This window comes from Chiloscyllium plagiosum, chromosome 43 (genome assembly GCF_004010195.1).
Source record: "Chiloscyllium plagiosum isolate BGI_BamShark_2017 chromosome 43, ASM401019v2, whole genome shotgun sequence".
In the NCBI taxonomy this organism is placed as follows: Eukaryota; Metazoa; Chordata; class Chondrichthyes; order Orectolobiformes; family Hemiscylliidae; genus Chiloscyllium; species Chiloscyllium plagiosum.
In genome coordinates this window covers 1,348,009-1,363,762 of record NC_057752.1, presented here as the reverse complement: position 1 = coordinate 1,363,762, position 15,754 = coordinate 1,348,009, and the positions used below count along the sequence as shown (strand labels likewise).

Here is a 15,754-nt window from a genome sequence, read left to right as displayed (position 1 = left end):
TGAATAGGAAGGGTTTGGAGGGATATGGGCCGGGTGCTGGCAGGTGGGACTAGATTGGGTTGGGATATCTGGTCGGCATGGACGGGTTGGACCGAAGGGTCTGTTTCCATTGCTGTACATCTCTATGATTCTATGATATGATGGTTTTTCTTATGATGAGAAATTGAGCAGTTGATGTTAATACTCGCTAGAGTTTAGAAGAATGCGAGGAGATTGAATTGAGGAATAGAAGACACTAAAAGGGATTGACAAAGTAGACGTAGAGAGGATGTGTCCTCTTGTAGGGCAATCCAGAACGAGAGATCACAGCTTTAGGATAAGGGGGTAGTAGATGTAAAACAGAGATGAGGAGAAATTATTTCTCCCAAAGAAACGAAGCTGTGGAAGTCACTATCCCAGAGTGCAGTGGCTATCGGGATATTGAGTAAATTTAAGGGTACAATAGGCAGATTTTTAAACAGTAATAGGTTAAAGGGTTATTGAGAGTGGGCGGGAAAGTGGAGTTGAGGCCAAGATGAGGTAGTATGAAATGGCAGAACTGGCTCAAGGAGCTGAATGGCCTCATCTTGTTCCCAGTTCTTCCTCAATGTTTTGATTTCAATTGAGAGGAATGTGTAATGGATGACTGATTGACATCATCTGGTCAAAATAACATCACTGTGTTAAAATCTTCTTTCAAAAACATTGGACTGTTGTCCAAATGTTCAGTGTGATTGAAATCAGACCAATATAGAATGCCGAATTATTTCAAATTATTGTCCCTCTTTCTATTCTTATCTCTGTCATGCAAAGAGGGTTAGGAAGCCTTTCACAGGACATGACTGGGCCCAGTAATTATTGCCCCTGTCCCTAGTTGCCCCTTGAGAAGGTGGAGGTGAGCTGCCTTCTGGAACGGCTGCAGTCCATGTGCTATGGGTTGACCCACAATGCCCTGAGGGAGGAAATTCCAGGATTTTGACCCAACGACAGTGAAGGAACGGTGATAGATTTCCAAGTCAGGATGGGGAGGATCTTGGAGGGGAACGTGCAGTAGGTGGTGTTCCCATGTATCTGCTGTCCTTGTCCTTCTAGATGGAAGTGGCCGTGAGATTGGAAGGTGCTGTCGGAGGATCTTTGGTGAATGTCTGCAGGGCATCTTGTAGATGGTACAGACTGCTGCTACTGAGCGTCGGTGGGGGAGGGAGTGGATGTTTGTGGATGTGGGGCCAATGAGGCAGGGGCTGCTTTGTCCTGGATGGTGTCGAGCTTCTTGAGTGTTGTTGGAGCTGCCCCCATCCAGGCAAGTGGGGAGTATTCCATCACACTCCTGACTTGGGCCTTGTAGATGGTGGACACGCTTTGGGGAGTCAGGAGAGGAGTTACTCACCGCAGTATTCCTAGCCTCTGATTTATTTGGCTGATCTTGTTCAGTTTCTGGTCAATGGTAACCCCAAAGGTGTTGACCAGATTTCATCTCCAGTAGGCCTGAGTATCCAAATCGGTTGTGATATTTGCCAACACATCTGTGGCTGCACATCAAAAACAGCTAATGTTTGGTGGGAGAAGGTCCTTCGAGAGCAGAAACACCAGCATGATCCAGATGGGCCAAATAGCCTGATTCTGTGATATAAACACACTTGGTTCCTGGATCTGTAGTCATGAGCAACCTGATTTTTTTTTAAATCCGTGAAGTATACTTTTTATTGAAAGATTTTCTGATCAGCCTGATCAAGAGTTAGCACACAGCTCTGGAACAGGTGGGACTTGAACGCAGGCATCTGGGTCCAGAGGAAGGCACTCTGCCACTACACCACAAGCATTCTCTTGTGTTAGGTAAGGGGTAACTGTAGGGGTAAGGGTGGGTTGCGCTTTGGCGGGTCGGTGTGGACTTGTTGGGCCGAAGGGCCTGGTTCCACCCTGTAAGTAATCTAATCTAATCTAATCTTAAACATGTGATGACTCCAATCCAGGGCAAGTGGAACTTGAACCCGGGTCTTCTGTCCCAGAGATACAGTTGCTACCGATCCAACTAGTGCATCTCTGTACAACACAACCACCGTGTTCCAGTGTGCCTCCATTCCAGCTCAGTCGATGTTCTGATTTTGCTGGTACGCTCCCGTTTTACCAGAAACTGTCCCGTTTTCCTGACAATTTCCTAAAGAATAGTTCTGGTGTCCCCATTTGTAAGCTTTTTCCTCTGGTGTCAAATGTTGACTGGGCCTGGGGAAAGAAAATCTGTGTGAAATGTTGTCCTTCTCTCTGCGAAAAACCCATCACAGCTCATTTGGCCACAGGCAGTGGCCTTGTAGCCCTCCCCCCCCACAGCGCCCCCTCCTGATCCTTCTCCTCTTGGCAGCTCCAAAGGATGCATCATAATCTTCTTGGCATTGCAAGGCTACATCATTGATGATGCCTTTTCATGAAACAATGGAACTGGCTGGGAGACACCATCACATGGCCTCTCACCATCACCAGCCTCTGGCCACCCACTATGTCATTTATAGTTGGGTTCGGCCTTCCCCCATTTCTTCAAGGCATCCCTGTTTTGACTTTTGAAAGTCAGCTCAGCCTTGCTTCCATGGGCTTGCTCGCAGTTACACCACATCACACCATCCAGCTGGTCCTTAATGTCCATCATCACTTGCATGTTTGACATCCGAGTCCAGGTCATAGAATCCCTCCAGTGCAGAAAGAGGCCATTCAGCCCATTGAGTCTGCAAAGACCCTCTGAAGAGCATCCCTCCCAGACCCAGACCCTCCCCCACTCTATCCCGCGTGGGGTTTTTACCATGGATAACCCACTGAACATGGACACCATGGGGCAATTCTTTTTTAGCATAGCCAATCCACCTAACTGCACATCTTTGGACTCAATGTTGGGCAAGTATATAATTCATTTCCAGTGAAAGCAATAGGGGCAACTGTTCGAAGGAAGGAAATGTTGTTTTTTTGTAGTTTCAAAAATATACTTTATTCACAAAAAAACTTTGTATATATAGATAGTCACGAATGCAGTTTGGATTTGTATAATAAAATGAACAAACATTGCAGTTGGACTCTAACCGAACAAACCAAGGACATCTCTTACACATACATGCATTTGAGGCACTAGGAGGGTCCAATAACTGAACAGACCCCTAATTAACTTCAGCAGGAAGACCTCAGACAATGGTCTTTCCCCAATGCGCCTTGGCAATATAGGAATTGGAGCAAATCTTACTGGAAATTCCAGAGTAAATTTATACTTGGCTAATTTCACCTATGACCCAGATTCTCCCAGCTCACATTTAATTTTTTTATATATAGATATTTTTATTGAAAAGAAAGACGTTTTGGGGTTTTTTTTAACAAAATTACAGAATAGTGTAACCACTTTACAATACAAGGGCAACATCAATATGAATTAAGAAAAAACTAACTACTAATCTACTCTATAAACTACCAAAACACAAAGTAAAATAGAAGAAGAAAGACGCTATGTATTTTAAAAAAAGACTACAATATCGTACATAACTAACAACAAAAAGAAAGAAAAAATCAGCACTCAAAATAAGATTATATCAAGTGATAATAAGACCCATATTTATACGGGATTCTTCCTCCCAGGGGCTCGCGAACCGATGGACATAATCCTAAACAAAGGCCCTAGACGGGATGGCGGGTTGATTTGCTTAAACATAAATTTGTACAGAGTGCCCTCTAAGCTCACCAGCTGAACGACTTTGAGAATGCAGTGACGTTAGACAGAGGCAGAGTTCCCTGCACAGTGAGGAAGCGACATTTCACATTTCAGTCGAATGTTTGAATCGGTTCCTATATTGAAGGCCATTGGAAATGGAGAGCTGGATGCTTGAGCTGAAGTAGCTGGTTTTTATTTTTGTTTTTCCCCATCCACGCTTCCCCAGGCTCCAAGCCACCGTTGGAAGCCTCGATGGGAAAAAGTCTGTCTATTCCATGCACTTTGTCAGTTTCTCTTTGGCTGGCTTGTCAGAAAGATCGCTCCCCCAACCCGCCCCACCCCCCCCCACCCCCCCAACCCGCCCCACCCGGCCAAAAAAATGAACAGAGGCAAAGCCAATATCAGTCACCAGTCTGTCCTGACACAGGCCTGGATTTCTTTCATCACTGGTGAAACTGACAGCTTCAGGTATATTTCTGTTTCATTTCCTGCTGAAATAGCAAGATGTTTAGATTAGATTATTTACAGTGTGAAAACAGGCCCTTCGGCCCAACAAGTCCATACCGACCCTCCAAATAGCAACCCACCCAGAACCATTCCCCGACACCGAACACTACAGGCAAGTTAGCATGGCCAATTCACCTGACCTGCACATTTTTTTTTGGACTGTGGGAGGAAACCGGAGCACCCGGAGGAAACCCACGCAGACACAGGGAGACTGTGTAAACTCCACACAGACAGTTGATTGAGGCGGGAATTGAACCCAGGTCTCTGGTGCTGTGAGGCAGCAATGCTAACCACTGTGCTACCATGCCACCCACAAGGGTCATGCCCACAAGGTCATGCCCAAAAGTTGAAAATGAGCCAGGCTAGTTAATTATAACAGAAATGAATCAGCACACCCCTACAATGAGAATATTCCCATTCTTTAGTGATTATCACTTTAGATTGTAATCTATTGATGCACTGTATTTATCTTCTTCATTACTGCTTGTGGCTGCTTTCTCGTGCTCTGTATTAACTGGGGCCTGGTTTGCAAGCACTTCCGAGTTTATAGCATGTGCTCGGCTTTAAGCAAGATTAACAAGGTGAATCTAATCCTCAGTGAATGCGAGTGCCTGTGTAATAATACTGGGCTGTGAGAGTGGCCTGAAAGTGAGATCAGGGTAAATGCTGAGAACACAAGTGAAAGTCAGGCCAGTGGGATCAGTGCTCGGAGCTTCCGAGTTTGAAAGTTGGGGGATTCTGATCAGAGGCTGAAGTTCAAATGCAAGAAATCCAACCATTGTGCACTCACTGTCTAAGCTAGGCTGCCTGGCACCTTTCACAAAGCCTAATGCCAGGAGTGCCCAGTTGCAATTTCTCTACTGACTGTATAAGATCGAGTAGAAGAAGCAGGCCACTCGGTCCATCGATGCTGGTCTGCCATTCAGTGAGATCACACAGTGATCTGATCACCCTCAACTCCACTTTCCTGCTCTCTCCCCCCTAACCCTCGATTCCCTTCCTGAATAAAAATCTGGCTCTCTGTATATTGATGTGGAAGTGCCACTGGGGTGGACGAGGTCAGAAGTCACCCAACCCCAGGTTATAGTCCAACAGGTTTATTTGAAATCACAAGCTTTCGGAACGCTGCTCCTTCATCGAGTGTAGTGAGGGAGAAGAGCACACAGACACAGAGTTACAGGCGGAGAGATCAAGGACAGAGAGGTCAAGCGATCACACAACTGGTGTGAGTGGAATGTCAGACAATAAGTCTCTGCAGGTGACCAAGTGTGTTAGACAGTGTGAAGAAAGTGTCAACAAGCGATAATCTGATTAAATGAGGCAGAGAGATACTTACACTGAATTCAAAGTAAGGTGGACATAGTTAAAAATCACACAACACCAGGTTATCGTCTAACAGGTTTAATTGGAAGCACTAGCTTTCAGAGCACTGCTCTTTCATCAGGTAGTTATCCGAAAGCTAGTGTGCTTCCAATTAAACCTGTTGGACTATAACCTGGTGTTGTGTGATTTTTAACTTTGTCCACCCCAGTCCAACACTGACATCTCCAAATCAAAGTAAGGTGGTGCTACAGACAAACCAAATGACTGGGATAAGATGCTAAGTATAGGAGTCACATGCCCAAGGGTCTAACTAAAGCAACAAGTAATCCAAAACTGTACAAACCAACTAAGGGAGAGAGATCTCAGGGTGATGGTATCAAATCACGCCATCTTCTTCACACCCTTCCGCAGACCATCGATGACAATGAGCACCCACATGACTGCCTGCTGAATGACAGTGCACAGTGACGCCCTGGAGACAACACCAGGGCAGTATTCCGATTGGTTCTCATTCAATTCACATAACCCCACAATCACTATAAGAAAGCCCTAATGCACACGTCACTGCCATCTGTGTTGCCCTCTACCCAGTCCAGCTCTTTTTTTTTGCCCACTAATGCCCTCTTTTCTTAGTTCTGGTCACCCTGCGATACTATTAGATTGGAGAGGACATAGAAAAGCCTTTGCCAGAATGTTACCAGGACTGGAAAGTTTGAGTTATAAGGAGAGGCTGGGACTCTTCACACTGGAGCGTAGCAGGCTGAGCGGTGACCTTATCGAGGTTAATAAAATCATGAGGGTCATCACTTAAGGTGAATAACAAAGGTCTTCTCCCTAGGGGACGGGAGTTCAAAACTAGAGGTGGGAGGAGAACGATTTAAAAGGGACCTGAGGGGCACATTTTTACACTGGGGATGGTTCATGTGGGGAATGAACTTTATGAGGAAGTGGTGGATGTGGGTACAGTTACAATATTTAAAAGACATTTGGATAAATATATGAGTAGGAAAGGAGCAGGCAGGTGGGACTAGGTTAGTTTGGGGATTATATTCAGCATGGACTGGCTGGGCCGAAGGGTCTGTTTGCGTGCTGTATGACCTGAGGCATTTAGCCAGTCTGGATATGTGTATCTCTACCATTCTGCCAACACAACTGAAGGACAAGTCCTGTTTCGTCTTAAACCTTCTGATCCCAGTCGATTCTAAGCTCCTTGTATTTCTGAATTCTGAGCACAAAAGGATTTGTCTGAGAGTCTCTGTTAAGTTAATCCTAATGCAACCTCTCGAGTGTGGATTTAGATTTCAGCCACTAAATCCCATGGAAGTAGCACATTGTTTCAAGAAAGGAATTACTTCTAAGCTGCTCTCTGAAGTGCATTATTAAGCAAGTTAAACAAGCTGCAGTTCTGAAGGAGAGTTGGACCAGACTCTCTCCACAGAGACTGCCAGAGTTTTTCCAGCATTCTCTGCGCCTGTTACAAAACAAGTTGGGTTTGTGCAGTTCCTGATGCTCTCCACAGTTTACATGGCGATGGAGTAACTTTAAAGCTTCTCGCTAATTTGTCAAGGTCCTGTTCATTTTCACTGGGGCACTGCCTATGTTTCAGGTAACTCAGGGCTGATCAGGTCCAAGCCGATGATTTCAGTTGTCGAGACCTTGAGCCTCTAAGGTCAAAGAAGCAGTTGTTGTGAGTGATGCACAAATTTGTTTCTCTGAGACAGGTAAGAAGGGGTAAGATTAAGGAACCTTGGATGATGAGAACAGAGGAACTTCTCGTCAAAAGGAAGAAGGCAGCTTACGTAAGGTGGAGGAAGCAAGGATCTAGCACAGCTTTAGAGGATTACAGGCCTGCTAGGAAGGAGCTCAAAAATGGACTGAGGAGATTAAGGAGGGGGCACGAAAAAGGCTTGGCAAATAGGATTAGGGAGAACCCAAAGGCGTTTTACTCATACCTGAGGAATAAGAGAATGATCAGGGAGAAGGTGGGACCGATCAGGGGTAGTGGAGGGAACTTGTGTGTGGAGTCTGAGCAGAGAGGGGAAGCCCTAAAGGAGTTTTTTGCTTCAGTTTTCACCAAGGAAAGGGGCCTTGTTGTAAATGAGAACTTAGAGGAGTTGGGAAACAGGCTTGACCAGATCAAGATTGATGAAGATGATGTGCTAGAAATTTTGGAAAACATGAAGATTGATAAGTCCCCAGGGCCAGACCAGATTTATCCTAGGCTGCTCCGGGAAGTGAGAAAGGAGGTTGCTAAGCTGCTGGCGAGGATATTTGCCTCCTCACTCTCCACAGGAGTCGGACTGGAGGATTGGAAGGAGTTGAATGTTGTTCCTTTTTTCAAGAAGGGGAATAGGGAAATCCCTGGCAATTACAGACCAGTCAGTCTTATGTCTGTGGTCAGCAAAGTTTTGGAAAGAATTCTGAGGGATAGGATTTATGACTATTTGGAAAAGCATAGCGTGATTAATGACCGTCAGCATGGCTTTGTGAGGGGCAGGTCATGCCTCACAAATTTTACTGAGTTCTTTGAGGAGGGGACGAGACAGGTCGATGACGGTTGAGCAGTGGATGTGGTGTATATAGACTTCAGCAAGGCATTTGATAAAGTTCCCCATGGTAGGCTCATTCATAAAGTCAGGAAGTATGGGATACAGGGAGATTTGGCTGTCTAGATTCAGAATTGGCTGGCTGGCTGACAGAAGGCAGAGAGTGGTTGTAGATGGAAAATATTCTGCCTTGAAGACAGTGTTGAGTGGGGTCCCGCAGGGCTCTGTTCTTGGGCCTCTGCTCTTTGTAGTTTTAATAAGTGACTTGGATGAGGAAGTTGAGGGGTGGGTTAGTAAATTTGCAGATGACACAAAGGTCGTCGATAATATAGAGGGGTACTGCAGGCTGCAGCGCGACATAGACAGGATGCAGAGCTGGGCTGAGAAATGGCAGATGGAGTTCAACCTAGATAAATGCTAAGTGATGCATTTTGGAAGGTCGAACTCGAATGCTGAATATAGGATTAAAGACAGGATTCTTGGCAGTGTGGAGGAACAGAGGGATCTAGGTATGCAAGTACATAGATCCCTCAAAGTTGCTACCAAAGTGGATAGAGTTCTTAAGAAAGCATATGTGTTTTGGCTTTCATTAACAGGGGGATCGAGTTTAGGAGCCGCAAGGTTTTGCTGCAGCTCTACAAGTCCCTGGTGAGACCACACTTGGAATGTTGTGTCCAATTCTGGTCACCCTACTATCGGAAAGATACAGAGGCTTTGGAGAGGGTGCAAAGAAGGTTTACCAGGATGCTGCCTGGACTGGAGGCGCCTTATGAAGAAAGGTTGAATAAGCTTGGACTTTTCTCTCTGAAGAGAACGAGGAGGAAGAGAGGAGACCTGATCGAAGTATACAAAATAAGGAAAGGAATAGATAGAGTCAATAACCAGAGACTTTTCCCCAGGGCAGGATTGACTGGTACGAGAAGTCATAGTTTGAAGATATTAGGAGGAAGGTAAAAGGGAGAAGTCAGAGGTAGGTTCTTTATGCAGAGAGTTGTGACTGCATGGAATGCATTGCCAGCTCTGGTGGTGGAAGCAGAGTGATTGGGGACATTTTAGCGACTGCTGGACATGCACATGGATAGCAGTGAGCTGAGGGGTGCGTAGGTTAAATTATTATATTTTACATTAGGATTAAACCTTGGCACAACTTCATGGGCCTAAGGGCCTGTTCTGTGCTGTACTTTTCTATGTTCTATGTTCTAAGGAAGGACCCAGAGTAAAAGCAAGCCAAGCTGGTCACATATGAGAACTATTCAAACTTGAGCAGAAACACGTGGACAGATTAAAGAAAAGCAACTCTTGAGAATTGGAATTGTGGCCATCTTAAAGCTGCCATAAGGTCCGTTAGAAAGCAACTGTTAGAGAAATAGTGAAATCCACTTTAGATACTAAAGGGCTCCGTATGTAATGCTGCCGAGAGAGAGAGAGAGAGAGAGAGGACTTATACACTTAATGGTAAGTTCCTGGGGAGTGTTGTTGAACAAAGAGACCTTGGAGTGCAGGTTCATAGCTTCTTGAAAGTGGAGTCACAGGTAGATAGGATAGTGAAGAAGGCATTTGGTATGCTTTCCTTTATTGGTCAGAGTATTGAGTACAGGAGTTAGGAGGTCATGTTGTTGCTGTACAGGACATTGGTTAGGCCACTGTTGGAATATTGCGTGCAATTCCGGTCTCCAGCCTATCGGAAAGATGTTGTGAAACTTGAAAGGGTTCAGAAAAGATTTACAAGGATGTTGCCAGGGTTGGACGATTTGAGCTACAGGGAGAGGCTGAACAGGCTGGGGCTGTTTTCCCTGGAGCGTCGAAGGCTGAGGACTGACCTTATAGAGGTTTACAAAGTCTTGAGGGACATGGATAGAGTGAATAGCCAAGGTGTTTTCCCCAGGATAGGGGAGTCCAGAACTAGTGGGCATAGGTTTAGGGTGAGAGGGGAAAGATTTAAAAAGGATCTAAGGGGCAACTTTTTCACACAGAGGGTGGTACGTGTATGGAATGAGCTGCCAGAGGAAGTGGTGGAGGCTGGTACAATTGCAACATTTGAAAGGCATCTGGATGGGTATATGAATAGGAAGGGTTTAGAGGGATATGGGCCGGGTGCTGGCAAATGAAGCTAGATTAGGTTAGGGTATCTGGTCAGCATGGGCCGAAGGGTCTGTTTCCCATAAGTGGTGGTGGTTTAACCAGCGGGTCACCTCAATCAAGGGGGGAGAATTTGAGAAGGAGAGTCCTTCATGGTGACCTCAGCTAGCTATGAACCCATGCTGTTGGTGTTACTCTGTGTTATAGACTAGCCATCCAGCCAACTGAGCTAACCAACTGCCCAGCTGCTAAGGGACTGCATAGGGCAGCATGAGATGGACTTTCAGAATGTGGTGAAGGCTTGGAGCAACGTTTCCTCCTGTAGACTGTGGTTAGGCACCAGGAATGCAGGGAGCTGTTCACACTGTGCTTGTTAATGTCAGGGGAGAACATCCTTGAAAAGATTAAGAGGTCTGAAAGCACATGGAGCCGCTGGCTGAGGCAGCATCTTCCCCCACAGTTACTGAAAGATTTGTGAATGCTATTCCGCTGTTTGCTGACATCTAGGGGCCATCGCTGGCCGGAAATTAGTGTCACACAATGTTCATAAAAATCAGTCAGTCAGAAAATGCTACAACCATTAGCTTGATGTCAGTTGGGAGAAATTTATGAGATGGGATTTTTAGGGTGCTCCTTGTAACCACAGTGACAGACTAAAGACAGTCAGGAGTAACCTCTGGACAAGGAAGTCAGGACTTATTAATCTGATGGAATTTTTTAAAGAGATTGCCAAGTTGCTGGTAACCCAGTCAGCATTTGAAAACAACAAATGCGGTGGGAGTGATGGGCAAGTCCTGTGTTCGACTTGTGGTTACATCCTCTTCAGATAGTTCCTGATCAGGATTTGTGTGGGGAGCTTGGATGTTGATGGTGCACACATCACGGTCCGCACTGCTCTCCAAAACCTTACTGAAAAGAAAAGGTTACTACCTCAGCCAGACACACGGGAGAAATTATATTTAATATTGATGAAAGTAGCTTGGTACACATTGGTTGGACTAGTGCCAAACATATATATGCCATGCTGGACTTGAATGTAATATTGTACTGATCTCTGAAGGTTCGTGGTCAGTGATGAAGTCCTATTGAGAAAGCAACCAGTGCATTCGGCTGTAAGTAAAATACAAAACACAGTGACCCTGAACAATGCCTTCACGGGGCTCCATTTAAATATTGTGTCCAGTTTTGGCCCCTCAAGCAGTAGAAGCTATAGAGGCCCTAGTTATGGCTAGCCTAAGAACACCTAGCTAATGTAAGTGAGGGGCTGGGCCTATTTACCCTTAGGACTTTGAACAAACTTGGTTATATCATAGAGTGCTACAGGCCCTTCGACCCAAACTAGTCCATGCCAACCAAAATGTTCATCTGTGCTAACCCAACTTCCCTGCACTTGGCCCATCTCCTTCTAAGTCAAGATTAGAGTGGTGCTGGAAAAGCACAGCAGGTCAGGCAGCATCCGAGGAGCAGGAAAATTGACATATTGGGCAAAAGCCCTTCCTGATGAAGGGGCAGTGCTCTGAAAGCCAGTGTGCTTCCAAATAAACCTGTTGGACTATAACCTGGTGTCCTGTGATTTTTAACATTGTCCACCCCAGTCCAACACCGGCACCTCTGCATCCGTTCGATAACATCCTTCCTATAGCGAGGTGACCAAACCGAACACAATACTCCAGGTGCGGCTTCACCAACGTCCTGTACAGCTGCAGCCTAACTTCCCAACTTCTATATGTTTAAAATCATAAAGGGGCGTGTGGACAAATGATTGAAATTGCATAAATTTTAACTTGAAATAGATAAGTTGAAGAGAAATCACATAAGCACAGAACCAGGTTCAATGATGGGAGGAGTTTTCTGAAACTCAAAGAACTGTGCATTCGGTTGTGGCTAATCCAGGTGGGTATGTTTTTGATGCAGATTTAAAACTGAGCTTCTCCTGGAGTTGGCTGAGCTGGCTGCTTTGCTGCTCCATGGACTGCGCAGTTCATTGCAATTTCCTGGCTTTGGGAGAGGAAGGATTTTCTTTTCGCCCTAAACTGGCTGAGGGCTTTATTTAAAGTCACCCGTTCGAGGTGCGGGGGAGAAACAGGGCAGGGGTTCCAATGCTTACCTACTCCTTGTGGCAGCGAGTCCCATATTCAATGGGAGGATGTGAGTCATTATAGTATAGCTGGATGATCACATGGGGCTGAATGGTCTCCATAAGAACATATGAATTAGGAAAAGGAGGAGGCCATTCAGCCCCTTGAGCCTGCACCGTCATTCATTTTGATCCTGGCTGATCTAACTGTGGCCTCAACCCCGTTTTGCTGTTTGTTGCCTGTAGCATTGACTCCCTTGTCGATCCAAACTCTATCTAACGCAGTCGTGAATATACATGACAGTTCAGCTCCCATTGCTGTCTGGGAAAGAGAGTTCCACAGATTAATGGCCCTTGCAGAGAAAAATTCTCCCCATCCCGGTCCACCTTATCCGTGTTTCACTGAGGTGTCAGCTGGTGCCACCCAGTATCGTTGGCAAAACTGGCAGTCAACCATGTCCTGCCCATTTACGAGCTCTTTAACCTTGACTTAAATAATTCTGGAAATCAGGTCCAGTTCCTCAGCATGTGACCAAACTTGATCACACAATGCACTATGTTCAAGGGTCACATGAGATGCATAAAAAGAAAGTCTTTGAGCTTCCTGAAAGCTTACCAGGGGCCCTGTAGCCTATAGGCAGAGTTCTGGAACATTGTAAGTCAGCTGAGAATCTTGCGTAGAAGGAGATTAGTAAGTCATGAGCTCCTTACAGTCTCAAGAGTAAGCGCCGAGTGGCTAAAGGCTGGAAATAATGAGGCCCCTCACAGGAGCAGAATCTGAATGGGAGAGCTGGATGGAAAACACAATAGTGAGCTTCCTCTGATTCAAAATCCTAGAACAAAAGCTTGTAATACAGGATGCATGTTTTCACCTCATTTTAAATTACTTTGATTTTCTTTCGGCAAACTACAATCAGACGACCGTCCCACGTTTTCACGATTGTTCAGGCATCTGGTGTTGTCTTGGTACGTTCTCTTGTGCACATGTACAAACAGGTTCAAGAACAGCTTCTTCCCCCCCTGTTATCAGAATGGATCGCTCAAATGCTGATGTTGATCTCTCTCTGCACCTTCTCTTTGGCTGTAACACTGTATCCTGCACTCTGTTCTGTTATCCTGATACACTTGTATAGTACCATCTGCTTGTAAGGCACATAAGACAACACCTCTCACTGTGCTGAACTACTCGTGACATTAATAAATCAAATCAAATCAAAATTGCAATCTTTGCTGTTTTATCTTGTTTCTCCAAGACACCAATTATGTAAGTTCATACTGTAGGTGATACTTAGATAGATGGGGTCTGGGATGATTTTATACAGAACCTCTCTGATTTGATTTTTTGATGTCACTTTCACTGTCTGCCGGATATACTCATCCCAATCTCGGAAGCTGCATTTAAACTAGACAAGAATGTCCTATATCCTATTTTCTGCCAATTCTGGATCTTAATCACTGCTCAATGAAACAGCTACCCAACCTTTACTTTGGGGGAAAATAAAGCACTTCTTTTTAAAGCTGTTAATGGGATGTTGACATTGCTGCTAGGCCTGTATTTATTGCCCATCCCTAATTGCCCAGGGGGCATTTTAAGAGTCAACCACATTGCTGTAGGTCTGGACTCACACAGTAGGCCCAGACCAGATGAGGACAGCACTTTCCTTCCCTGAAGGACATTAGTGAACCCAGATGGGGTGGAATGAATTTCACTTTCGCCATCTGCCACGGTGGGTATTTGAAGCGAGAGTGTGGCGCTGTAAAAGCACAGCGGGTCAGGCAGCATCCGAGGAACAGGAGAATCAACATTTCAGGCATTCCTGATAAAGGGCTTATGCCCGAAACGTCAATCCTCCAGCTCCCCGGATGCTGCCTGACCTGCTGTGCTTTTCCAGCACCACACTCTCCACTCTGATCTCCAGTCCTCATGTTCTCCTGGCCATTTGAACCCAGGTCATTAGAATCATCATAGAATGCCCTACTGTGTGGAAGCAGGGCATTCAGCCCATTTGAGCCCACACCACCCCTCTGAAGAGCATCCCACCCAGACCCACCCTATCCCAGTAACCCTGCATCTCCCTTGGCTAACTCACCTAGCCCGCACACCCCTGGACGTCATACCATGGCTAATCCCCCCCTAACCTGCACATCTTTGGACTGAGGGAGGGAACCCACATAAACACAGTGAGAATGTGCAAACTCCACACAGACAGTTGCTTGAGGGTGGGATTGAACCCAGGTCCCTGGCACTGTGAGGCAGCTGTGCTAATGACTGAGCCACCCCTGGGAGTTCTGAAGCACTGGAGCCAGTAACATTACTAACCATGGCCTCCCTAGTTCATCTGTTAGGTGATACTTAGATAGATGGGGATCTATCTAAGGCATCTTTGCCATCTATGCTGGACCCTACGTTTTCTATGTTTCGGCTTGCCTTTGAAGTCTGTTCAAATGCTTTTGCAAACTGTAGTCGCACAAGATGCCGATGCCTTCCCACACCGGAGGGAGCTTTTCATTTCTTGGGGGCAGAGCAGGGCTCAATCTGGGGACCTCTGCTGGTTTGGAGGTCTCAGGGGGTACGCTGAGGGGTGCATTGGCCAAGTAGGCCTTTTTGGGGCAGCTTCTATGGAGTATTCCATGGAAAAGGAGAATGATGATAGAATCATACTGTAGAATCTACACTAACACCACTTTGTTGCATTAGGCCCAAGGCCTTGAATGTATGAGTGAATATTGGCACTTTCCCACCCAGCCAGACCCCCACCACCCTCTGGGGGGGGGAGCCATTTTCCTTCAATGCCTTCGAAACCTTAAAATGGCACCCCCCACCCCACCTTGCCTAACGAGTGTGATTTTGTGCTGTGAACTTGTGAGCGGGTCCCTCTTCCTTACGATCTGGTCTTGTTTCCCCTCAGCCTCTTCAAACGGACTCCATGTGGGTGTACCTCCTCGCTGCTGCTGCTGCTGCTGCTGCTCTGCTCACCGTTTGGTGGCTCCACCGAGACCGTCAGGAAGTCGGGCAGGTCAAAGACAAGTTTGTCTTCATCACCGGCTGTGACACGGGCTTCGGCAACCTCCTGGCAAAGCGCCTGGAGAGGCGAGGGTTCCGCGTCCTCGCTGGCTGCCTGACCCAAAAAGGAGTGGACGGCCTCCAGAGCAGCAACGCGTCCATGCTGAAAGCCATCCTCCTGGATGTGACTGACTGTAGCAGCATACAGAAGGCAGCGGACTGGGTTCAGGCAGAGGTGGGAGAGAAAGGTACCTGTCAGCTTTGATTTTTTCTTCTTCAAAATAAACTCCTCCTTAATGCGAGGACAGAGAATCAGTCCTGTCTCCTTTCTTTAGCATAGGGAAAAGAGCAGAGCCCTTCACTTCCACACTGATCCAGCTCCCTCAGAGGCAGCTCTCAGTGTGAGCAGGATATCTGGCACTCCTGATTATTTTTTTTCTCTCTTGTCTTTTTTTTGTTCAGGTGTGAGAGACACAAGGTGCACAAATCTTTATTCAATTCCCACCATCAGAAAGAAAGGAAACACCCGAGTGGCCAGTGACAAGCAGTGCCCTTCACAT

At 46.2% G+C, this 15,754-nt stretch overlaps 1 protein-coding gene across 1 annotated transcript in view; it reads left to right on the top strand.

Annotated features, from left to right (window-relative positions):
* rdh5 (retinol dehydrogenase 5 (11-cis/9-cis)) overlaps nucleotides 1-15,754 on the top strand; it is a 28,391-nt gene that overhangs the window by 4,269 nt on the left and 8,368 nt on the right. The window contains exon 2 of the mRNA XM_043681788.1: nucleotides 15,100-15,442. Within this exon, the coding sequence (XP_043537723.1) occupies nucleotides 15,118-15,442 (325 nt within the window). The 5' untranslated portion in view covers nucleotides 15,100-15,117. The remainder of the gene's footprint in view (nucleotides 1-15,099; nucleotides 15,443-15,754) is intronic.